The sequence below is a fragment of the Leptopilina heterotoma genome, unplaced genomic scaffold (assembly GCF_015476425.1).
Source record: "Leptopilina heterotoma isolate Lh14 unplaced genomic scaffold, ASM1547642v1 Lhet_52, whole genome shotgun sequence".
Taxonomy (NCBI): Eukaryota; Metazoa; Arthropoda; class Insecta; order Hymenoptera; family Figitidae; genus Leptopilina; species Leptopilina heterotoma.
Window position 1 is genome coordinate 4230097 of NW_025111114.1, and position 25436 is coordinate 4255532.

At 21.3% G+C, this 25436-nt stretch overlaps 4 protein-coding genes across 6 annotated transcripts in view; 2 read left to right on the plus strand and 2 right to left on the minus strand.

Annotated features, from left to right (window-relative positions):
- Positions 1–13216, plus strand: part of LOC122508127 (spliceosome-associated protein CWC27 homolog) — a 35722-nt gene extending 22506 nt beyond the window's left edge. For all 3 annotated transcript variants that reach the window (XM_043621262.1, XM_043621260.1, XM_043621261.1), the window contains one exon: positions 12890–13216. The gene's annotated coding sequence lies outside the window, so the exon portion shown is untranslated. The remainder of the gene's footprint in view (positions 1–12889) is intronic.
- On the minus strand, positions 60–5737 carry LOC122508125 (pre-mRNA-splicing factor CWC25 homolog). The gene is made up of 6 exons (XM_043621258.1): positions 5541–5737; positions 4917–5256; positions 3844–4004; positions 2722–3765; positions 2371–2639; positions 60–410 (listed from the first exon to the last, which is right to left on the minus strand). The coding sequence occupies exons 1-6, from the start codon at positions 5556–5558 to the stop codon at positions 296–298; spliced, it is 1947 nt and encodes a 648-aa protein (XP_043477193.1). The 5' UTR covers positions 5559–5737; the 3' UTR covers positions 60–295.
- On the plus strand, positions 6283–6774 carry LOC122507930 (uncharacterized protein C1orf131 homolog). The gene has a single exon (XM_043620943.1). It carries the CDS (start codon positions 6283–6285, stop codon positions 6772–6774), a length of 492 nt encoding a protein of 163 aa, XP_043476878.1.
- LOC122508126 (b(0,+)-type amino acid transporter 1) overlaps positions 9195–25436 on the minus strand; it is a 28318-nt gene continuing 12076 nt past the window's right edge. Inside the window, exons 2-5 of the mRNA XM_043621259.1 lie at positions 17445–18610; positions 12897–13110; positions 9866–10171; positions 9195–9630 (exon numbers count right to left, since the gene is read on the minus strand). Of these exons, the coding sequence (XP_043477194.1) occupies positions 9566–9630; positions 9866–10171; positions 12897–13110; positions 17445–18610 (1751 nt within the window). The 3' untranslated portion in view covers positions 9195–9565. The remainder of the gene's footprint in view (positions 9631–9865; positions 10172–12896; positions 13111–17444; positions 18611–25436) is intronic.

Here is a 25436-nt window from a genome sequence, read left to right on the forward strand (position 1 = left end):
TAATAATATTAATTTTCTCCCCTTTTTGAGAATTATCAAATTAATGTAAAACAAGATTATTATCAATAATTTTATTAATTATACTATTAAGTATTAATAACTAGAACACATTTTTTTAAAACTATTTTTCACTTTCTGACAGTTTTTTGTTGCCAAAAACATTGATTTTTGAATGAAAACGAAATTTATTTTTTCCATTCGAGAATATAAAGTAATCGCTTTCAATTGAATGTAAAATTAATTTATATTTACATTGAAATTTTTTTCTTATATATAATTATTATATTTAAAATCGTTACCGACGAGCAAAATTTTTACTCATATCGTGACTTGAACGTTGAATTGTATTTTTTCTCGATTTCACTCGAGACTCCAATGTTCCTAATTCAACAGCCGCGGCCAATTGTTTTCTGAAACAAAAAAGAAATATTGCAAGATTAATTTTTTTATTTTTCTCTCGGAGAATTTTCTTTAGAAAAATTCTCAAATTTTTCATTTTTCTCAGAAAATTACCAATTGTTAATTTTTTTTCAGAAAAATTTAATTTGATAATAATTAATAATAATCTATATTAATTAATAATCGTTGTATTCCGGCAAATTGTTTGCAGTTTAAAGTTAATTTTTGTTTGCTTCTTTGTTTCTAAACTTTTTCAATTTTTCGTTTTCAATAATTTAAAAATTTAATGTACTGAAAATCATTGAAATCTTACAAAAGATTTATTAAAAATTTTGAAAATAATTTTGAAAATAATTTTGAAATTTACAAAGAATTTTAACGAAAACTTTCGAGAATAATTAAATTTTTGAGAAAAATTCTATTACAATTTTTATAAAAATAAGTAATTAAATTGTATCGAAGAATTTTATCAGAATTTTTGAAAATAATTGCATTCAATCAAACATTTTATTAAAACGTTTAAAAATTTTATTATAACTGTTGAAAATAATTGAATTTCTTCGAACTTTTTATTATTTATGAAAATAATTAAATTCCTTTGAAGAGTTTGATTATTTATGAGAATAATCTAATTACATTTTTCGAAAGAATTTTGCTATTTAAGAAAATAATTGAATTCCTCCAAAATTTTTTTTCAAAATTGTTGAAAATAATTGAATTTAATTGATATTTTTAAAAATAATTGTATTTTTTCGAGAAATTTAATTTAAATTGTATTGATAAATACTTGTAAAGTATTTATCAAAAAATTTGTAAGTAATTCAATTTTATGAAGAATTCAATTATTTTTAATAATTTTAATAAAATTCTTTAGTCATCTTGTAAATAATAAAAATTTTCGTAAAAAATTCAATTATTTTTATTTCATTATTAAAATTCCTATCGGGATTTAACTTATTTTTAATTCCATTTTTAAATTATATCTTTGAAAATTTCAATTACTTTTAAAAATCTTGTAAAAATTATACGAGAAAATTCAATTATTTCAAAAAATTAATTGAATTTTTTACAGAAGTTCAATTATTTTTTAACATTTTTTTAAAATTCTTCGAAAGAATTCAATAATATTAATAAATAGTACATTTTTCCCAAGAATTAAATTTTGTTGAATACAATTTAAAAAAAATTCTTCTCAGAAATACAATTATTTTTTTAAATTTAAAAAAGTTTTAATAAAATTCTATTCAAGAATCAAATTATTTTCAGAAATAATTAAATAGTTTATTTTAATTGTATTAAAAAATTGAAATCCTCCGAAAAATTCTATCATTTATGAAAATAATTTAATTCCTTTTGTAAAATTTTTTTATTTATGAAAATATTTTAATTCTTGCGAAGAATTTTCTTAGATATTTATGAAAATAATTGAATTCTTGCGGAGGATTTTACAATTCATAAAAATAATTGAATTTCTTCGAAGAATTTCATCTTAATTTTTGAAAATAATTAAATTTTTTGAATGAATTTTATTAAAAATTTTGAAAATAATGTTTTTTTTTAAAAAAGAATTTTATCAAAATTGTTGAAAATAATTGAATTTATATTAAAATTCTTGAAAATAATCGAATTTAATTAATTTTTTTTAAAATAATTGTATTCTTTCGAGAAATTTTATTAAATTTGTATTGAAAATTATTGAATTCTTGTTTAGAATTTTTGAATCTGTAATATTGAAAAATTTAAATTGATTAATTAATTAATCAATTTAAATATTTGAAAATATTTTTTAATTTATAAAATAATAATAAATGAAATACCGCGTTTCCCGCGCAGTCGTGCGTATCATTTGCTAGTAATTACAAATTTAATTTGATACTTAATTGAAATGAAAAGAAAAAAGTAAATTTTGATACTTAATCAAAATAAAAAGCAAAAAGTAAATATTTCACATTAAAAATTTGAAATTCTCACCTGACAAAATCTTTGCTATACGATTTCTTATTTTCCTCCTCGTGTTTCAATTCCTCCATTTGTCGGCGTATTTTTTCCTCGCGATCTTTTTCGCGCCACGTCGCATTCTCCATCATTTCGAGACGACGTTTCTCTTTTTCTTCTTCGGTGAGTTTTTGCCGTTTCGGCGGAATCCATCGTTTCTCATTTTTCTCTTCATTTTTCGTCGTTCTCATTCTCTGAGGTGAATAACTTCGTGGATTTATAGCCATTTTGGTTCCATCCGCTTTCTGAAATACGAGAAAAAATGCAATGAAAAAAAGAAATTACTAATAAGAATAATAATAATAAAAATAATTAGTAAAAAATTACCATTAATCCGAAATTTGATCTCCCATTATTCAATTTTTGATTGTATCTTTTATCATAATCACTGTCAGACTCATGTTTTTCTATTTTGTGTTTTTTATTCCTTCGATCACATTCAGAATCGCTGGAATTGTTTTTTCTCAATTTTGAAGATTCAAATTCTTCCGATTCGTTTGAATTTCGTTTCTTGTGTTTCTTTGATGAATCGATAATTTCGTCTCTTCGTTTCTTACTTTTTTTCTCCTTCTCCGAATCACTATTTTCTCGTCTTTTCGTTCTCTTGTGTTTTCTACTTCTACTTTCTGAATCGCTACTCTCGTCTCGTTTTTTCCTTCTATCCATTTTCTTCTCTTTTCTCCGCGATTTTCTCTCTGTCTCACTTTCCGAACTATCGTCAGAACTTGAATCTCGTGATTTTTTCTTTCTTCGATCGAATTTCTTTCTCTCCTTTCTTTCCGATTCGGAACTTTCATCTGAATCTCGTTTTTTCATTTTTCTTTGTAATCTTTTCATCTCTTTTCTTTTCGAAATTTCTGAATTGACAGAAGAATCTGAATCTCTTTGTTTTTTTGTTTTTCTTTGCTTTTTCCTTCTCTCTTTTCTTGACGACGATCTTTCTGAACTGTCAGAATCGGAATTTTTCCTATTTTTCCCTCTTCTCTCGATTTTTTTCTTCTTTCCGCGTGATTTTCTCGATTCACTGTCACTAGTTTCCGTATCTGAGTCTTTGGGTTTTTTTAATCTTTTCTCTTTTTTCTTCGAGCGTTTATTTGAGTCATTCTCTGAATCTGTATCAGAATCAGAATCTGAATCGGAATCAGAATCTGAATCACTGGATGAATCTTTTCGTTTCTGTCTTCTTTCGTACTTTTTCCTCTTTTTTACAGATTTCATTAAATCTTCCTCTGATATTTTATCCTTTAATTTTTTGTACTTTTCAGCTAGTAAATTATCCAATTCTTTGTCACTGTCCGATTCGGAATCACTTCTTTGCCTTTTAGATTTCTTCGATTTTTTCTCCTTCTTCTTTTTTGTTTCCGCCTCCAACTGTGAAAAGGTGAAGAATTTTCTTTATTTTTTAAATTCTATTTTTAAGTAGATGGAAAATATTTTATTTTAATTTACCAATTGTTTGATTTGTTTCATTTTGACGGGATTTTTCAATAATTGCGAACGAGTTTCCATTTCTTTTTTCTTGATTAGAAATAAAGGATCTTCTTGTTGTTTTCTTGCAAGGTCCACTTGTTCGGTTCCCGAAAAATATCGCAGAGATGGCGGTATACACTCTGGAAATATTAATTGTATGATTAAATAATTAAATTTAATTTCAATTTACATCTTAATTTCCTAAATATAATGTAATTTTTAATTAAATTAGTCAATCTATATTAATAATCGTTGAATTACAGTAATCCTAACTTTTGAAATAAATTTTCTTTTTAAATGTTTAAAATTATTTAAAAAAGTTTTAATAAAATTCAATTCAAGAATTCAATACTTTTAAATACAATTAATTTTAATTGAATTCCAGGGAAAATTAAATTATTTTTAAACATTTTTTTTAAATTCTTCGATAGAATTCAATAATATCAATAAATAGTAAATTTTTCACTTCTTTTCAACAATTTTATTAGAATTTTTGTAAATAATTACATTTTTTTTTAAGAATTTCATTAAATTTCGTAAAAATAATGTAATGTTTTAAAATAATTTTAATTGAAAATTTTGAAAATAATTGAAATTTACAAAGAATTTTTTAAGAAACTTTTGAGAACAATTGAATTATTTAGAAAAATTTTATTACAATTTTTAAAAATAATTGAATCTGTTAGGGAAATTTTATTAAAATTATCTTGAATATAATTGAATTTTTTCCTAGAAGTTTTATCAAAATTGTATATTGAAAATAATTGAATTTCTCCGAAACATTTTAATATTTATTAAAATAATTGAATTCTTCTGAAAGAATTTTATTGTCTATGTTAATATTTTAATTTTTGTGAAGAATTTTCTCATTTATAAAAATAATTAAATTCTTGCGGAGGATTTTACAATTCATAAAAATAATTTAATTGTTTAAAAAGAATTTTATCTGAATTTTTGAAAATAATTCAATTTTTTGAAGGAATTTTTTATTAAAAAAGATTTTGAAAGTAATGATTTTGAAAGAATGATTTAAAAGAATTTTTTTCTCTTACCATGTTCGACGTGATTTTTTGGAGCTCTATTTAAAGCTGCATCTTTCTCAGCCTGCACAATTTTCTCGAAATTCTGATCAATTTGTTTTCCCAATAAATATTCTTCACGATCAATCGTTTGATTTGGCTTCTTATACATCCAATCTAATTTTTTGTCATCTTTCTTTTCAATAGTCCCATGATCCATGGCAAATTTTGTCAATTCCTCGCGATCTTTTTCCATTTCAATTTCACGTTTCAATTCGGCTATTCTCTTTTTCTCTTGATTACTCATTTGCTCGGCTTTCCATACTTTTTCCATATTTTTCATCGTCGATGGATGCCATGATTTTTTCAAATTCTGGTGAAATAAATATTTAGTTATAAATCAAAACGATTTGATTTTTAGAGGAAAATAATTGATAAAAACAAATAAAAAAAGAAGTAATGTTTGGTTGCAATTAACAATGTCTAATCTTCAATTTTTGTCAGGAACTTGTAGTTTTTCAAAAGAAATTTAATTTAATAGTATAAAATTAAATTTTATTCAATTTAATTTAATTAATTTAATTTTATTTTAATTTATAATGAATTTATTTCATTTTATACAAGCAAAAAATTATTTTATAGGTTAGAAAAACTTACCAAATCTCCTCCCCCCATTTTAATGGATTAAATAATTAAGGGAAATTATTTAAATAGACACAGGCAATTTTTGCCTTAAATTTCCAAGAACTTTGTAAAATTGATATGTATGTTAATTGTCGTAATTAAAATAAATTCATTTTCAATATTTTTCGGAGCGTCGTAGCCAGTCGTAGCTGTCAAACCAGAAACGAACACTTTTGCGCGTGCGCTAAAAATTGACAGCAGCGCCATCTTTAATTTTGTGATCGATCACGTGGTTGTCATAAAATTTGTTCAATTTGTTTCATTTGTTTGTGGGGTTTGTGGAAATATTTATTAGTTTCTGGACTTTTACCCCCTTGAATCAATGTACAAGTAAGTAAAGGGATTTTTAATATTTTTCTAAAGTATTTAATTTCTAGTTAATAATTTACATACGCAAAATATTCTAAACTTGTCAATAGTGTTTCAAACTAATAGAAAACCTAACCTCAAAACTTTTTGAAAATATTTATAACATATATACGTTATTGTTTTTCTATAATCAATTTGTAAATAATTAATTAAGAATTCATTGTTTACAATTCGTTTCTCAATATTTATAACATTTTTTATTTATTCATTGTCGTTCATAACATTTTAAGTTTAATTTTTTTTCCATTTCTTTCGTTTATTCTGTTTTTGAACTATTTTTATTATTATTATTTATTATTTATTTCTTATTTTTATTATTATTATTACTTTTTTTAGCTTTTAAAAAATGGAGGAATTCATTGTGACTCGAGGAGCAAAAAATCCAAGTGTGGCATTAAAAAATTTTACAATAGTCAATTATGAAGCGCCAAAGAAAAAACAAAAATCATCGGAAATTAAATCTTCGTCGTCGTTAAAAATTATCGACAATTCTGTTGAGGAGAAAGACGATATGGATCCAAGACGAAAGCAAGAACTTGAAATGAAACGAGCGAGATTTGAGGTGATGAAATTTGGAATGTCCGGCTTAAAGAAGACAAAGGCGAAGGAGGCAAAAATTGCCTTGGCAATTAGTTTAGGAGCGAGACCGCCGAAGAATCGAAGGAGAAATTATAAGGAAATATTGAAGGAGAAGGAAATTGAAAAAATAAAGGAATCAAAACGAAAGACAAAGACATATTCAGGCGTTAATGACAGTTTAAAGAAACGAAAAACACGGAGAAAAGTGAAGAAGGATTCGGGAATATTGGGAGTTTATGGGACAGTTCGAAAGGAGTGATTTTTTAAGTAAGACATTTCGGAAAATGTTATTGTAAATATGAAAATAAATAATTAATAAAATATTTAAGTAATCATAAATCTATGGATTAGGACTTAGAAATTATTTAATCAATAATTTTACTTGAATATTTCAAAATTAATTGAATTTTAAGAGTTGCGTTTACAATTTTCTTAAAAAGATGAACTTCGAAAGGTTTTAATTTGAAATTTTAGAAAATTTCAATTTTGAATGAATTTAATTAGAAAGAACTTCGATTTTTGCAAAAAATTTTAATAATTTAAATTCTTCTGAAATTAATACAATTTTTTAATATATTAATTATTAAAAATAATTGATTTCTAGAAGAATTTTAGTTACAAACACTAAAGAAAAAAGTTGAATTTAGGACAAATTACAAATGATTGCAGAAATTCTATTATTTTCAAAAGTGGTAAAATTCTTCGCAGAAATTCAATTATTTTGATAAATAATAAAATTTTTTTTAGGAATACAATTATTTTCAGAAATAATAAAATATTTTCCAGGGATTCAATTATTTTCATAACTAATAAAATTCTTTTCAAGAATTCAATTATTTTCAGAAATAATAAAACTCATCGTAGAATTTCAATTATTTTTAATGCAATTTTAATTGAATTTCCAGGAAAAAATTCAATTATATTCAAGATAATTTTAATAAAATTTCTCTAACAGATTCAATTATTTTTAAAAATTGTAATAAAATTTTTCAAAATATTTCAACTGTTCTCAAAATTTAAAAAAAAAATTCTTTGTAAATTTCAATTATTTTCAAAATTTCCAATTAAAATTATTTTCAAAAATTACATTATTTTTACGAAATTTAATGAAATTCTTCAAAAAAAAAATGTAATTATTTACAAAATCTCAAAGAAAATTGTTTAAAAGAATTTAATTAAACTATTTACAATAAAATTTTTATTACATTTTCTCGAAATAATTCAATTGTTGAAAAAAATGTTGATAAAATTCTTGAAATGAATTCAATTATTTTCAAATTTTTTTATAAATACTTTACAAGAATTCACTGATTTTCAGTACATCGACAATTTAATTATTTCAGAAATTAATTGAATTCTTGGATAGAATTTTATTAAATCTTTTTTAAATAATTGAATCCCTGCGAATAAATTTATTATTTCTACAAATAATTGGATTTTTGCAAAATTTTAAAAAATAAATGAATTTTTAAGAATTTTATTAAAATTATATTTAAAATAATTGAATTCCTATGAATTCAATTTTTTTTACAAATGTTTTATAAATTTCTTCGCAATTATTCAATTATTTTCATAAATATTAAAATTTTTACAGGGATTCAATTATTTTCGTAAATAATAAAATTCTTTTTAGAAATTGAATTATTTTCAGAAATTATAAAACTCATCGTAGGAATCCAATTATTTTTAATGCAATTTTAATAAAACTTCTCAAAAAATTTAATCATTCTTAAAAATTTTATTGAAATTCGTCGAAAGAATTCAATTATTCAAAAATTTGTTAATAAAATTCTTTATGGGAATTGAATTTTAAGCACCATTAAATTATTTAATAAATTATTTCTTTTTGTATTTAAATAATTGAATTCTTGTAGAATTTTCTAATAAAAATTTATTTCAAAATATGAATTTCAGTTAAAATTTTAGATAATAGTCGAACATTAATATTATAGCATTAATTTTTTGGAAATAATTAAATTTTAAAAAGGTTCTAAATTAAAATTTTTGAAAATCTGAATTTTTCATACTTTTAATTAATAATTCTGTACAATTTATTTTTTTTTGAAAAAGTTTGAAAATTGAATTTCTCTTGAAATTATTTGAAGTTTTTTTATTTTCTAATATATATTTGATTGAATTGTAAAAAAATGTTTTTGAAAATTCTTAAAGAACTTTTGCAAAAATTATTAATAGTAATTGATTTAAAGAAGAATTCTAGTTTAAAATTCTAGAAAATAATAATTGAATTGAAATGATGAAAATAATTTTATAAAAGTTACAGTATAAATATTTTTATAACATAAAATAATGATTTTATCACTCGGTCACCTTTAATTATTATTAGTTGTTGAATTAATTAATTAAATTAATTTTTAATTAATTAATTAATTTATTAATTATTTTCATAAATGTTTGAATTTGAATTTTTTGAAGAATTTTAATTCCTATGAAAAAATAATAATTAAATAGGATTTATTCAAAAATGAAGTTATTGATATTTTCGAATAATTTTACAATTAAAGAAATTCGTAACTAAAAGTAATATAACTTTTTTTTTTGAGTATCCAATAATTTTTAGAGTGAATCAAAATATTCTTTAGTGATTATTATAATTTGGTTATTTGATTATTATTATTATTATTATTATTATTATGATTTGGTATAATAATAAATAAATAATTGGATTAAAAATTTTTATTCATTTTTTTTATCAATTTTCTGTTGCTGTTGCTATAACGCCAATTAACTATTGCTAACAAGTAACATTTTTTTTCTGTATAATTGTACACTATATAGGAAGAACAACAAGTAATAAAATAATATATTTTTTTTCTTCTTATTTTTTATGATATCGATTTGATCCATTTCAAAGTGAAACAATAACATCTTTCTCTCTCTCTCTCTTTTATCTCTTTCTCTTTTTATTCGTCTTTTGTCAAAAAACATTTTTGTATTAAAATAAGCATCGTTTGCGCTATATTTTCGATGCCTTCAATATGGAATGATTTGGCATCTTATAAAACTTTGTGAGCTTTTCCTTTTTGATAATATCAGTCAAAAGCGGCTGCCGTTGGCGCCACCTCGAGCAACATCTGGAGAAAAGCGTTTACTCCTTCTGCAAAGACAGGAATTAAAATTAATTAATTAATTAAATATATTAACAAGAATTACATTTTTTAATTAATTAAATAAATATATTGGGAAGAATTACTTTAATTAACAAATTAAAATTAATTAATTAAAAAAGAATTAATTTAATTAATAATTATTAACTGTAGATATTTTTTTGAGATTAATTCCATAAAAAGCGAAGTTTCAATGTAATAATTTTCGGGGATGATAATATTTACCCATAAATTTGGGAACGTATCCGTATTTAACGAAAGGGAGGTAGAAGAATATTCCTGCGCCAATAAAGCCAGCAGCGTACAGGTACTCGATTTGTGGCTTGTCAATAATTGGGGCAACAATCAGGTACGCTGAAATGCCAAGTACGAGAATGGGAATAATTAATGGGCATTTGTATGGTCGAGGATGATTTGGTCGCGTTTTTCGCATCACGAGCAATGCGAGCATTGCGCCACCGTAAAATATCCATGCCGTGAAAGAGAAAAAATCAATCAATGAATCGATATTGCCAGAAAGCACCATTGTACCTGAAACAGTGAATTAATTTTATTCATTACTACAAATATTTGCCGTAATTCCATTAATTTCCTTTAGTTGAAATATTTATTTTTTTTTGATTGAAAATAATTTGTCTTTCATTTCTCTAGAAAAGAAAATAAATTAAAAATCTTTCTTCTCTATTAGGAAACAATAGAGAAATAGAAGAAAAAAATAAATCAAAAATAGAAGGGCTCGAACTAGGTTCGTAAATCTCGTAAAGGTCCTTAAATTTGCTTTAAGTCCGTAAAAGTCAGTTTTTTTTTTGTAAAAAAAAAAAGTCAGTGATTTGATTGAGAAAAGACGAAAAGTTAGTAAATTGTCCAATATAATTTGGAGAATTTTAGAGAAATTGCAAATAATTGCAAAAATTCAATTATTTTCAAAAGAAGTAAAATTCTTCGCAGAAATTCAATTATGTTCAAAAATGTTTTAAAATTCTAGTCAAAATTTCAATTCTATATTTTTTTAAATAATAAAATTCTTCTCTGAAATTCAATTGTTTCCAAATATTTTAATAAAATTCTTGGCAAAGTTTTAATTATTTTCAAAAAATTTCCTCCATTCAATGATTTTTAATATCTACTATTTTAATGAAATTTTCCAAAAGAATTCAATTATTTAAAAAAATTTAATAAAGTAATAAAAATTTCACAGGAATTTAATTTTTACAAATTTTTTATAAATTTCTTCGTAATCGTTCAATTATTTTCATAAAAAATAATATTTTTACAGAGGGATTCAATATTATTTTCGTAAATAATAATAAAATTCTTTTTAGGAATTCAATTATTTTCGGAAATAATAAAACTCATTGCAGAATTTCAATTATTTTTAATACAATTTTCATCGAATTTCTCGAAAATTTTAATTATTCTTAAAAATTTTATTAAAATTCGTCAAAAGAATTTAATTATTTAAAAAATTGATAAAATTCTTTATGAGAATTCAATTTTAAGGAACATGCAATTATTTAATAAATTGTTTTTTTTGTAATTAAATAATTGAATTCTCGTAGAATTTAATTTATTATTCTTCGTAAGAATTCAATTATTTTTATAAATAGTACAATTTTTTGCAAGAATTCAATTATTTTCTGAAATTTTAATAAACCTTTCGAATCAATTCAATTATTTTTATAAGTAGTACAATTTTTTGCAAAAATTCAATTATTTTCTGAAATTTTAATAAATCCTTCGCAAACAATTCAATTATTTTTTTAAATAGTAAAATCTTTGCAAAATTTCTATTTTATTTTCAAAAAAATTTCACGAAAGAATTCAATTTTTTTTCTGAATTTGTTATAAAATCTTTGCAAAAATTCATTTATTTTCAAAAAAATTTCACGAAAAAATTCAATTTTTTCCTTCTTTGTTACAAAATTTTTAATTTAAATTTTACCAAAATTCTTTGCGAGAATTCAATTATTTTTCTAAATTATAAAATTCTTCGAAGGAATTCTATTATTATCAAATTTTTTGATAAAATTCTTTGCAACAATTTGATGATTTTCAATACATTAATTTTTAAATTGAAAATATTCGAAAAGAAAAATTATTTTGGTAAACTTACAAATTTCTGCAGAATTTCAATTATTTTCAAATATTTTCAAATTTTTTCAATTATTTTTTATTCTTCGCAAAAATTAAGAATTGTTCGAAAATTAATAAAATTCTTCTTAGGGATTCAATTATTTTTATAAATAATAAAACTCATCCCAGAATGTCAATTATTTTTAATACAATTTTAATCAAATTTCTCGAAAAAAGTAATTATTTAAAAAAATTTTATTAAAATTCCTCGAAAAAATCCAATCATTTAAAAATTTGTTGATAAATTTCTGTATGGGAATTGAATTTTATGAAGCATTCAATTATTCAATAAATTATTTATTTTTGTATTCAAATAATTAAATTCTAATAAAAATTGATTTTCATTTCATAAAAATGAATTTCAGTTAAAATTTTAGATACCTAATTATTGAATATTAAAAGAAATATAGCATGAATTTTTAGAAATAATTGAATTTTGAAATTAATTTTTTTTGAAAAAGTTTAATTAATTTTTTTTATATTGTTCGAAGTTTTCATTCTCTAATATATATTTAATTGAAGAATTTACGAATAATTGAAATTTTGTAAACAAATGAAGTTGAAAATTCTCAAAGAAAACTTGGACTGGTTATATTTTTGTCAGTAATTGGTCTGTAGTTTTTCATTTTTAGTCCATAAAATCTGTATGTTTAAATACTTTCACTGGTTCGAGCCCTGAAATAGAGAAATAGAAGAAGAAAATAAAATTAAAAATAGAGAAATAGAAGAGAAAAATAAATTAAGAATAGAGAAATAGAAGAGAAAAATAAATTAAAAATAGAGAAATAGAAGAGTAAAATAAATTAAAAATAGGGAAATAAAAAAGAAAAAGAAATTAAAAATAGAGAAATAGAAGAGAAAAAGAAATTAAAGATACAAAAATAGAAGAAAAAAATTAGTTAAAAAAGAGAAGTAGAAAAAAAAATTTGTTAAAAGAAGAGAAATAGAAAAAAAATAAAAAAATAGAGAAATAGAAAAAAATAGAAAAAATAGAGAAATAGAAAAAAATGAAAAATAGAGAAATAGAAAAAAATAAAAAATGGAGAAATAGTAAAAAAATAATTTGTTTTTTTTTATTAATTGAAAATTAGTGAAATAAAATGTTTTTGATTTAAGGTTGTACCTGCGACAATGGAATGGAAAATGAGACCCGGAGCAGGTGTAAAACGTCGCACGTGAACGTAACTGAGACAATCGAGTAAATGCCCTTTTCGTGATGCTGCAAAACAGAGTCGTCCGGCAGCAAATAATGTTCCATTTGCCGATCCAAACGTGCTCACTGCTACCGAGAGTGGCATTAGCCACGCCATAACACCGAGAATTCGATTTCCAAATGTCTGATGAGAAAGAAAAATTATTTTATCAGTCAATAGAACAAATGAGAGAGAGAGTGAGTGAGAAAGAGAAAAACTAATAATAAATTTCATCAATTGTAAGTGACAATTCATTTCTATTAATTTTATTCCCAGTAGATAATAATTTTCAATATTTAATAATTATTTCAAAAAATAAATTCGGAACAAAAAAAAATATATAGAGAAAGAAAATAAATAATTTTTTTTCTTTCTATTCACAAAAAAGGAATATTTAGGTAGAAAAAGTTCTCGAAATAAAAAATTCCCCTTTGATAAAAGAAATTGAATAAAATAATTACTTAGGTAATAAATTAACCTGGAAATAAATAAATTAATTAAATTAAGTCTATTATTAGATAGAAAAAAATTAATTTATTGATTTTAATTAACATTCACTTGAAAAATTAAAAAAAATAAAATAAAGTTAATATTTTCTTTACGTATTTCAAGAAATTGTTGATAAAAATGAAGAATTATAAAATACATATTCACAATTTTATTTTGACCACTTCTCTGATTTTCTCTTCGTTTTATTCAACGAATTATGCGGAAAAATTTTTTTAAAACAAAAATAGCGAAGAACGATAAGAAAAATGCATACGAGAATTAAAAGTTTCCATAATTGCGAATTTTTTCGCGGAAAAATATAAAAATTTATTTCTTATCGATTTTCACGTGAGGTGAAAGAAAAAGAAAAAAAAATAATAATAATTGCCACTGCTGTAATTTACACAAATTGGTGAGAATGGAGCAGAGACGGTAAATTACATTATCTTTGACCCTGAAAACATTATCTGAAATCTTCAAAGTTATTTATAGATTCTTTCCCCTAAAAAAGGAAATTTCTATTCAAATTATTGAGATCAGATCCGCAAACACTCTGATCTGATCTAATTTATGATTCATAAAATAAATTCTCGATAGTATTTTCTTTTTATAGTATATATCCACATTCAATTCATGAATTTTTATCAACTTTTTCCGCATATGAAAATTCAAGTAGAAGAAAAGAAAAGAATTGCAATAAAATTGAGAAAAGTTTTCATTGTTTGATGGGAATTTTAATTTAAAAACTTTTGATTTATTCGCTGAAATGAATTTTCTTCTCGTCTATAGGTGTAATTATAGAAATACTTTGGAATTAGGATTTTAAATGAGAATTTGTTGAAATAGAAATTCTTTTTAATTAAAATAAGATAAAATTAAAAAAATTTAATAAACATTAAATTTTATACTACATAATAATCGTTGTATTCCGGATTCCTGTCTATCCGCAGTTGGAAGTTGAATTCTTAAAAACAAATTTTATAAAATATTTCAAAGTAATTAATTTCTTTTGAGGATTTTAATTGTAATTGTATTTAAAATAATTTAATTCTTATAACCAAATTTTATCAGACATTTAAAAATAACTGAATTATTTCGAAGAATTTTATTAAAATTTTTGAAAAAATTTCAATTGTCGAGGAATTTAATTAAAGTTGCTTTGAAAAATAATAAAATTTTTATAAAGAATTTTATCAAAATTTTTGTATAAATAATTATATTCTTACTAAAAATTTTAATAAAAAATTTTGAAAATAATGAATTCTTTTGAGAAATTAATTTGAAATTATATTTAAAATAATTTAATTCTAATAAATAAATTTTATAAAATATTTGAAAATAATTGAAAAGTTTCTAAGAATTCTATTTAAATTTTTGAAAATAATTTAATTCTTTCGAGTAATTTAATTGAAATTGTATTAAAAATAATTGAATTCTTAAAAACAAATTTTTTAAAAAATTCGAAAATAATTTAATTCTTATAAATAATTTTTATCAAATATTTGAAAATAATTTAATTCTTTCGAGGAATTAAAATTTCATTAAAAATAATTGAATTGTGATTTGACAAAATTTTTATTGAAAATAGTTCATTTCTTTCGAAGAATTTTATTATTTTTGAAAATAATTCAATTCTTTCGAAGAATTTTATTGAAATAAATAATAAATAATATAACAAATAATTTTATTCATATTTAAAAATGTTTGTTTAAACAATTTGAAAAGAATTCAATTCTTTTGATGATTCAATTTGAAATTATATTGAAAATAATTTAATTCTTATAAATAAATTTTATCCAATATTTGAAAATAATTGAATTGTTTTGAAGATTTTTATTTTAATTTTTGGAAAGAATTCAATTCTTTCAAGGAATTTTATTATTTTTGAAAATAATTCAATTCTTTCGAAGAATTTAATTGAAATTATGATTTAAAATTTTGAAATATTTCAATTTTAAATGAATTTAATTAGAAATATAAAAAACTTAGACTTAACAAAAATTTTAAAAACTAAAATTCTTCTGAAATTATAGTTAAATTTTTTAATATATATTTAACTAGTTTTATTAAAAATAATAAATTTATAGAAGAATTTTAGTTAAAAACACTAAAACAAATTGAATTTTGAAGCAATTACAAATGATTGCAGAAATTCAATTATTTTCAAAAATTTTCATAAAATTCTTGTCAAAATTTTAATTATTTTCAAAAACTTTCCTCAATTCAATGATTTTTAATATCTACTACTTTAATAAAAATTCCTAAAAGAATTCAATTAGTTAAAAAAAATTTTAATAAAATTCTACGCAAACATTTAATTATTTTCATAAATAATAAAAATTTCACAGGAATTCAATTATTTACAAATTATTTTTATATATTATTCAATTATTTTCATGAATAATAACATTTTTTACAGGGATTCAATTATTTTCAAATAATAAAACTCAATGCTGAATATCAATTATTCCTAATACAATTTTAATGGAATTCCTCGAAAAAAATTATTATTCTTAAAACTTTTATTAAAATTTATCAAAGAAATTTAATTACTTTAATAACATTTGCCACAATTTATTTATTAGAATTTAACTATTATTTTCAATAAATGTTTAATTAAATTTCTTTAAAGAATAAAATTATTTTCAAACATTTTAATGCAATTCTTTGCGTAACAATTCAATTTTTTTAAAAATAATTTTCATAAAATCCTTTACTGAAATCCAATTATGTTTAAAAATTTACAAAAATTTTCGTAAAAATTTCAATTATCTTTATAAATAATAAAATTTTCCTCCGAAATTCAATTATTTTCAAAACTTTAAATTAATTCTTGGCAGAATTTCAATTAATTTTAATACAATTTTCATCAAATTTTTCGAAAAATCCTATTATTCTTAAATTTTTTTTTAAAATTTGTCAAGAGAATTCAATTATTTAAAAATTTGTTGATTAATAATAATTTAAATTTGTTCTTAATAATTGAATTCTTTCGTGAAATTTAATTAAAATTGTATTGAAAAATAATTGAATTCCTGCGAAGAATTTGATTATTTATGAAAATCATTGAATTCTTTTGAAGAATTTAATTGAAATTTTATTGAAAATAATTGAATTGTTAACAAGAATTTTAGTAACATTATTTTAATTTTGAAAGTGAAATTTAATTAAATGAAAAAATAATTGAATTCTTTCGTGAAATTTCATTGAAATTGAATTGAAAATAATTGAATTTCTGCGAAGAATTGGATTTATTTATGAAAATAATTGAATTCATGCGCAAAATTTTATTAAAATATTTTTAAATATTTCAATTTTTGTCAAGAATTTTATAATAATAATTATTTATTTATTTTTTGAACAGTCTGAAAGCTTTTAAATTTAGAAAAGGAAATTAAAAATCAAATTCAATTGAAACTCCATAAGAAAAAATGTTTGAAAATTAAATTCTATCGAGAAACTTTAAATTTGTTTTTACTTTTTAATAATTGAATTCTTTCGTAAAATTTAATTAAAAATTGTATTGAAAAAATAATTGAATTCCTGCGAAGAATTTGGTTATTATTTTTGAAAATAATTGAATTCCTCCGAAGAATTTGGTTACTATTTATGAAAATAATTGAATTCATGCGCAAAATTTTATTAAAATTTTTTAAAAATATTTAAATTTTTGCAAATAATTTTAAAAGAATTATTTATTTATTGAACAGTCTGAAAGCTTTTAAATTTAGAAAAAAAATCAAATTCAATTGAAATTCCATTAGAAAAAATGTTTGAAAATTAAATTCTTTCGAGAAACTATAAATTTGTTTTTAATAATTGAATTCTTTCGTAAAATTTAAATAAAATTGTATTAAAAAATAATTAAATTTCTGCGAAGAATTTGATTATTATTTATGAAAATAATTGAATTTTATTGAATTAAAAAAAAATAAATAAATAAAACGAAGAAAATTGTTTTTGAAAAAATAATTGAAGAAAAAAATTACCACAGCCACTGCTTCGCTGTCGACCATTTCAGAGGGCGACATAACAGCCAAATAAGAGATGTTAATAAGAGCATAGCACAATGTCACCAGTGGAATTCCAATCATTATCGATCTAGGTAAATTCTTTGATGGATTCTTAATCTCCTCCGTGACATAATTCAAATTATTCCATCCGTCGTACGCCCACAATCCAGTATAAAAAGCAGTCGCCAATTTACCAATATTAATTCCATTGCCACTGGCCCCACCTAAATCCTCCCTCACCTCAAAGGGATCACGTAAATGCTGCGTATTGCCCTGTATCAATTTATAAGAACCGCCAACGATAACAACTAAAATTGCAATTAATTTCGCCGCTGTGAATGCATTTTGCACGCCAGTCGCCAAATTAACACTGTAACAATTCACCAATAAAATGAGAACAATTGCCAATAATGCAACGAGTTTCACCACCTCCTGCGGTGGATCGCATTCGGCGACAAACGCCTCGACCGCATATTGAGCGAACGACAGGCAAATAATTGCCATTTGCGATGGTTTCAAGACGAGTGTTGAGACCCATGAGAAGAGAAAAGCGGGCGGCGCACCGAATGCATCCATGAAATATGCATATTCAGCGCCGCTACTTGTATTCATTGTGCCCAATTCTGCATAGGCGAGTGCACCGCAGAGACTGAGAATTCCACAGGCTGTCCACACCAGGAAACTGACTCCAATACTTCCGGTTCGTTGGAGGAGACCCGATGGCGAAACAAATATTCCCGATCCGATCATTGTGCCAACAATTAGAGCCACCCCACTGACGAGTCCCACCCGTCTCTTGAGGTGAACAGGGTGGTTCTCCTCTGGGTCCGTCCCCTCCAGCCCTCCGCACCCTCCACTCCCGTCTTCGTCATCCCCCATACCTCCAGCGATGCCCTTTTTTTTATGCAACGGCGCCCCACCTTCCCAGCCATTATTCCCCAATGATTCTCCTGGTCCTCGTGAATTCCAGTTTCCATTTCCGGATTGTTGTTGTTGTTGTTGTTGTTGCTGCTGCTGTTGCTGTTGCTGCTGCTGTTGACGATCTTGTTGTTGTTGTTGCTGCTGCTGTGGCTGTTGAATTTGTTGCTGCGAGTGAGACTGGCCAGTTCCGTTGATCGGTTGTTGACCATATCCCGAATTTGCTGGAAATTAAATTGTAAATTAGTATTGCAATATTAAAAATTAGTTTTGCAATTAAAATTAGTTTTACAAATAATAAGTTATTGAACAAATTTTATTAATAATTTTATAAAACAGTTTATAAATTTATATAATAATTTAATTGTTTCAACTAATTGCATCGAAAGAATTTCTATTTTTGAAAATAATTAAATTCCTTCGAATAATTTAATTAAAAATTGTATTAAAAATAATTCAATTCTTTTAAATAAATTTTATAAAATACTAGCCAAATTATCCGCGTGCAAGCGTGCGGGAATTTTGTTTTGCACTGTTTATTGTAAACAATTTCAAGTAATTTTAATTTAAGTAATAATTAAATAATTAATTTTCACTAATTATAAAATTTTTCATGATAATTCAATTTTTAAAAAAATTTTTGATTAAATTCTAAACATGAATCTAATTATTTTCATAAATAAAAAAACTTATCGAATGATTTCAATTATTTTTAATACTATTTTAAATTAATAATCGAAAAATTCAGTTATTTTCACAAATAAAGTTTTCCACTAGAATTCAATTATTTAAACTAATAAAATTTTCATAATATTTATTATATTTCGAAAAAATTAATTATTTAAAACAATGTTCATAAAATTCTTATGAAGAATTTAATTACTTTAAAAAAAATAAATTTTTTTTACAGAAATTCAATTCTTTTTAAACATTTTAATAAACTTTTCCGCAATAATTCAATTATTTTCAAAAATAATAAAATTCTTCTATGAAATTCAATTATTTTTGAGAATTATAATAAAATTCTCAGCAACTATTCAATTATTTTCATAAATAATAAAATTCATAGCAGGATTTCAATTATTTTTCATACAATTTTACAGTAATTATTTTTAAAAACTTAATTTCAATTCCACGAAAAAATCAATTATTTAAAAAAATTTTTTTTTAATATTTTTTGGAAGGATTGAATAATTATTTTCAAAAATTTAATAAAATTGTTCGAAAGAAATTAATTGTTTTAAATACAATTTTAATTAAATAATTTAATTATTTTTAAAAATTTTAACAATATTTTTTCTAAGAATTCAATTATGTCGATAAATAAGAACATTACTCCCGAAAATTCAATTATTTTGAGGTATTTTAATAAAATTCTTTTCAGAATTCAATTATTTTCATAAATAAGAATATTCATCACAATAATTCAATTATTTTTAAAAATAATAATTTTCTTCTTGGAATTACATTATTTTAAAAAAATTCTAATAAATCGTTCACAAGAATTCAATTATTTTCAAAAAAGTTTAATAAAATTTCCAAACATTCAATTAATGACAAATTTTTTAATAGAATTCTTTGTAAAATTTAATTATCATTAAAAACTTTTCGCAATTCAATGATTTTTAATATCTACTATTATCATAAAATTTCCAAACGGAATTCAATTATTTAAAAAATGGTTTGTAAAAATTTTCGTAAGAATTCAATTCAATTTTTATAAATATTAAAATTCTTTGATGAATATTAAAATTCGTTGCAGGAATTCAATTTATTGAAAGGATGAGAAAAAAGTAAATATTTTTGATGAAAATTAGGAAAAAGTCAGGAAAATAAAAAATATGGAATGGAATTTTTTTCAATTTTGTGAAGTGAATAAAACGAGTTTTTTTTACATTGAAAAAAAATGCCAATAACCCACAAAAATTAATTTTTAAAACAAACAAATGAATGCAGATAATTAAATAATTGTTTTCATTCAAATTTATATGGAACTTAATTGAATTGCAAAGAATTTTTTGTAAAAATTCTAGAAATAATTCAATTCCTTTGAGAAATTTTATTATTTTTGAAAATCATTAAATTCTTTCGAGGAATTTAATAGAAATTGTATTTGAAAATAATTCAATTTTTGTAATTAAAATTTTTAAAAATTTTTGAAAATAATTAAATAATTGTTTTTAGAGTTTTTATTGAAATTTATCTGAAAATTAATTGAATTGCAAAGAATTTTATTAAAAATTTTAGAAATAATTCGAGAAATTTTATTATTTTTAAAAATCATTAAATTCTTTCGAGGAATTTAATGGAAATTGTATTAAAAATAATTCAATTCTTGTAAGTAAATTTTATAAAATATTTGAAAATAATTTAATTGTTTTTCGAGTTTTTATTCAAATTTATATGGAAATTAATTGAATTGCAAAAAATTTTATTAAAAATTCTAAAAATAATTTAATTCTTTCGAGAAATTTTATTATTTTGAATAGGTATAATTAAATTCTTTAAAGGAATTTTATTATTTTTGAAAATAATTAAATTCTTTCGAAGAATTTTATTATTTTTGAAAATTCTTTATTTATTCTTTATTTATAACATTCTTTATTTATTTATTTATTTAATAGAAATTGTATTGAAAATAATTTAATTCTTGTAAATCAAGTTTATAAAATATTTGAAAATAATTGAATAATTGTTTTCAGAGTTTTTATTCAAATTTATATGAAAACAGTTGAATTGAAGAGAATTTTTTTAAAAATTTTAAATATAATTAAATTCTTTTTAGGAATTGAATGGAACTTGTATTGAAAATAATTCAATTCTTTTAAATGAATTCTATAAAATATTTGAAAATAATTGAATAATTGTTTTTAGAGTTTTTATTCAAATTTATATGAAAATTCATTGAATTGCAAAGAATTTTATTAAAAATTTTGGAAATAATTCAATTCTTTCGAGAAATTTTATTATTTTTGAAAATAATTACATTTTTTCGAGGATTTTAATAGAAATTTTATAGAAAATAATTCAATTCTTGTAATTAAATTTTGTAAAATATTTGAAAATAGTTGAATAATTGTTTTTTTTGAGTTTTTATTCAAATTTATATAAAAATAATTCAATTTGCAAAGAAATTTATTACAATTTTTAAAAATAATTAAATTCTATCAAAGAATATTCATTAAAATTTTCGAAAATTGAATTTTTTCGAGTAATATAATTGAAATTGTATTGAAAATAATTAAATTCTATCGAGGAATTTAATAATTGAAATTCTACTGAAAATAATTGAATTCTTATAAACAAATATCTCAAACATTTTAAAATAATTGAATTTATTTGAAAATTATTTTAGATATATTATTGTATTGAAAAAAAATTCAATTCTTACAAGGAATTTAAGTAAAGTTGTTTGGAAAATAATTGAATTTTTATATAGAATTTTATCAAGATTTTGTCAATAATTGAATTCTTGTGAAAAATTTTATTACAAAATTTTGAAAATAATTGAATTCTTTGGAAGAATTTTTATTAAAATTTTGTAAATAATTGAATTTTTTTTTAAATTTATTAAAATTTTTGAAAATAATTAGATTTTTTCGAGGAATTTAATTGAAATTGTATTGAAAATAATTAAATTCTTGTAAATAAATTTTATAAAATCTTTGAAAATAATTGAATTCTTTTGAAAAATGTTATTAAAATTGTATTGGAAATCATTTAATTCTTATGAAGAATTCAATTGAAGTTGTTTAGAAATTAATTGAATTCTTATAGAGAATTTTACAAAAAATTTTGTAAAAATAATTTCATAATTTTATTCAAATTGTGTTGTTGATAATTATTGAATTTCCATAAAAACTGTTATTAAAAATTTTGTAAATAATTGAATTCTTTGGAAGAATTTTATTAAAATTTTGTAAAAACTTGAATTTTTTAAAAAATTTTATTAAAAAATTTTTGAAAATAATTAAATTTTTAAGAGCAGTTTAATTAAAATTGTTTAGAAAATAATTGAAATAAAAGAATTTTATCAAAATTTTGTTGATAATTAAATTCATTTTAAAAAATCTTATTCAAATTGTGTTAAAAGTAATTGAATTCTTACAGGGAATTTAATTGAAATTGTATTGAAAATAATTGAATTCTTACAAGGAATTTAATAAAAATTGTATTAAAAATAATTGAATTCTGATTTAACAAAATTTTTTTCGAAATAATTCAATTCTTTCGAGAAATTTTATTACAACATTTTGTAAATAATTGAATTCTTGCAAGAATTTTATTACAAAATTCTGGAAATAATTAAATTCCATTGAAAAATTTTATTCAAATTGTGATGAAAATAATTGAATTTCCACGAAGACGACGTTTATCAAAACTTTGTAAATGAATTTTCGCGAAGAATTTTATTTCAAAGTTTTTGAAAATAATTGAATTCTTTTGAAAATTTTTACTAAAATTATGTTGTGAAAATAATTCAATTAAACTTGTTTGGAAAATAATTGAATTCTTATAGAGAATGTTATCAAAATTTTTGTAAATAATTGAATTGTTGAAGGAATTTTATTACAACATTTTGTAAATAATTGAATTTTTGCAAAGAATTTTATTTCAAAGTTTTGAAAATAATTGAATTTTTTTGAAAATTTTTACTAAAATTATGTTGAAATTTTAATTAACTTCATATGTAGGTAAAATTATTCAAAAACCAAAGTTTATATTTACAAATACAAAATTTTGTAATTTGCATAATAATAAATTGCATACAGCGATTCGTGTGCTGGCGCGTGTAAACATTTGCTGGTATAATTAATGGTTTCTTAGACCCTTGACCACTGATGAATAATAAAAAATAAATAGAAAAAGAATTTTCAAAAATATAATTTTTAATTTTAGAGAAAAAAAAAAATTTTTGTTTGTAAAAATTATATTTTTTTACTCTACACTTTTAAACAGTTAATTGAGACTTTTTAATCAATGCCCTTTACACCTGCTTCAGTTCCCGGCTTTAAATTTTCATATATTGTCCAACAATTTTCCTACGTAATTGTCTATAGTCTTTATAGTCGAATATTTTTGAATTATGATTACCTTCATTATAATACGTAAATTGTCTCTTTTAAATTCCTTATGATGTTTTGCAGGTAAACATCAAGAGATCAATAAAAAAACAGAGTTTCTAAAGTTCTTAAAATTACTCCAAACTACGTTTTCTTATTTACATAATTTTCAAATATTTTTCTTTTAAAAATATTTTTTTTTCGAAAAAGTTTTCCTTGGATTTTTAAAAATTTTCTTTTTTCTCTTCATAATTTATTCCTTCCATGTAGTTCACCTAGTTTTTTTTTTTTTTTTTTTTTTTTTTGAATAGCAACTAAAAAAACAGATTCCCATCTTTATTTATTCATCAGAAATAAAAAGAAATTGGAAAAGAAAATTTCTTTCGGAAAAAATGTCTGAATATTTAAAACAATAAAAGATTCTTTCTCTTCTGAATTTTATCGATTAGATTGAAAAAAAGTACGAAATATTTTTTTTGAAATTATATTCAAGAAATTTTTGCGACAATAAAAAAAAAATTCTTTTACCAATTGTCAAAAACAAAAATTGACAAAAAAAAATTACAATTAAGATGATCGCAAATAATTTAGATAAATGACAAGTGTTTTTTTTCTATTATAGATATTGATAATAAAATGGATTATTATAGTTCATTGCTTAAAGTGTTACCAAAATAAACCGAAATGGCTTTGAGCCAAAAAATTTCCTCGTGATCGAGACAAACATTTTAAAGATATACAAGAAGAGATCTCTCTCTCTCTCTCTCTCTCTTTCCCTCTCGTTTTCTCTCAAAGACAATTTTTATTCCTTCTTTGATCATAAATTTATTTTATTCAGAAAAAAAACGTCTTTTTAAGAAAAAAAAAATCAAAATCCCAAATTCATTCCCTTTTTCTTCCCTTCAAGGTGACCTCTGGATATTGATCTCGTGCTCAACCCATACTACGCGTTCACCACTTCTCTACTTTTCTATATATCCTAATATTTAACTTATCATCACGCGTTATCTACTTTTATCGAAAAAAAAAATCGTCGCAATTTTTATTTTAGAATCGTTCTTTCGATATTTGTAAAAAAACTTTTCAAAATCATGAATTCATTGGTTTTTTAATCAAATACTTTCAATAACTTTTTCTCTTCTCTTTACAATCAATTTTGGAATTTTCAATAATAATAATAAATAAAATAATAATAAAAATAAAAAATTCAGTTTTTAAATTTTTAATTCGTTCGACAAATTTTTTTTTTTTAAATTCCCGTTTTTATAAATTCTTTGCTCCAAAAAAGAAAATTGAAAAGATTTCTATTACGTGATTATTTAATTCACAGTTTTATATTTATACTTTAGAGAATTTTTCTACCGAGACGTTTTTTTAAAATTTTTATTTATTTGTTTAAGATCCTACATCTAAAAATAATTTATCAATATTAAATTTATTTACCTAATAAATATTTCGTTGTTTATTATTTATCTGTTTATATTTAGCAAAGAAAATTTATTCCCTCTCTTTTCTGTTCATAAGTAAAATTTATATTTTTATTTCAGACTTAGCAATCGATCATTATTTTTTAAAAAAAATTGCAAAAAGTAGCTTTCAAAGTAAAAAAGCAACTATCGAAAAATTAAACCAAAAATTTTTATAAATAATTGAATTCTTTCAAAGAATTATTTTTACAAATAATTGAACACAATAAATACAATTTTAATTAAATATAAAATAATTGATTTCTTTCGAACAATTTTATTAAATTTTTTTTGAAAATAATTAAATTTAAAATAATAGATTTCGTTCGAACAATTTTATTAAAATATTTAAAAATAATTGAATTCCTGTGAAAAATTCTAATATTTTTATAAATAATTGAATTCTTGCAAAGAATCTAAAAAAAACATTTTTTAAAATAATTGATTTTTTCGAGAAATTGAAATTAAATTTGAAAGAATAATGACATTTTTCGAGCTATTCCTGTAAAATTGTATAAAAA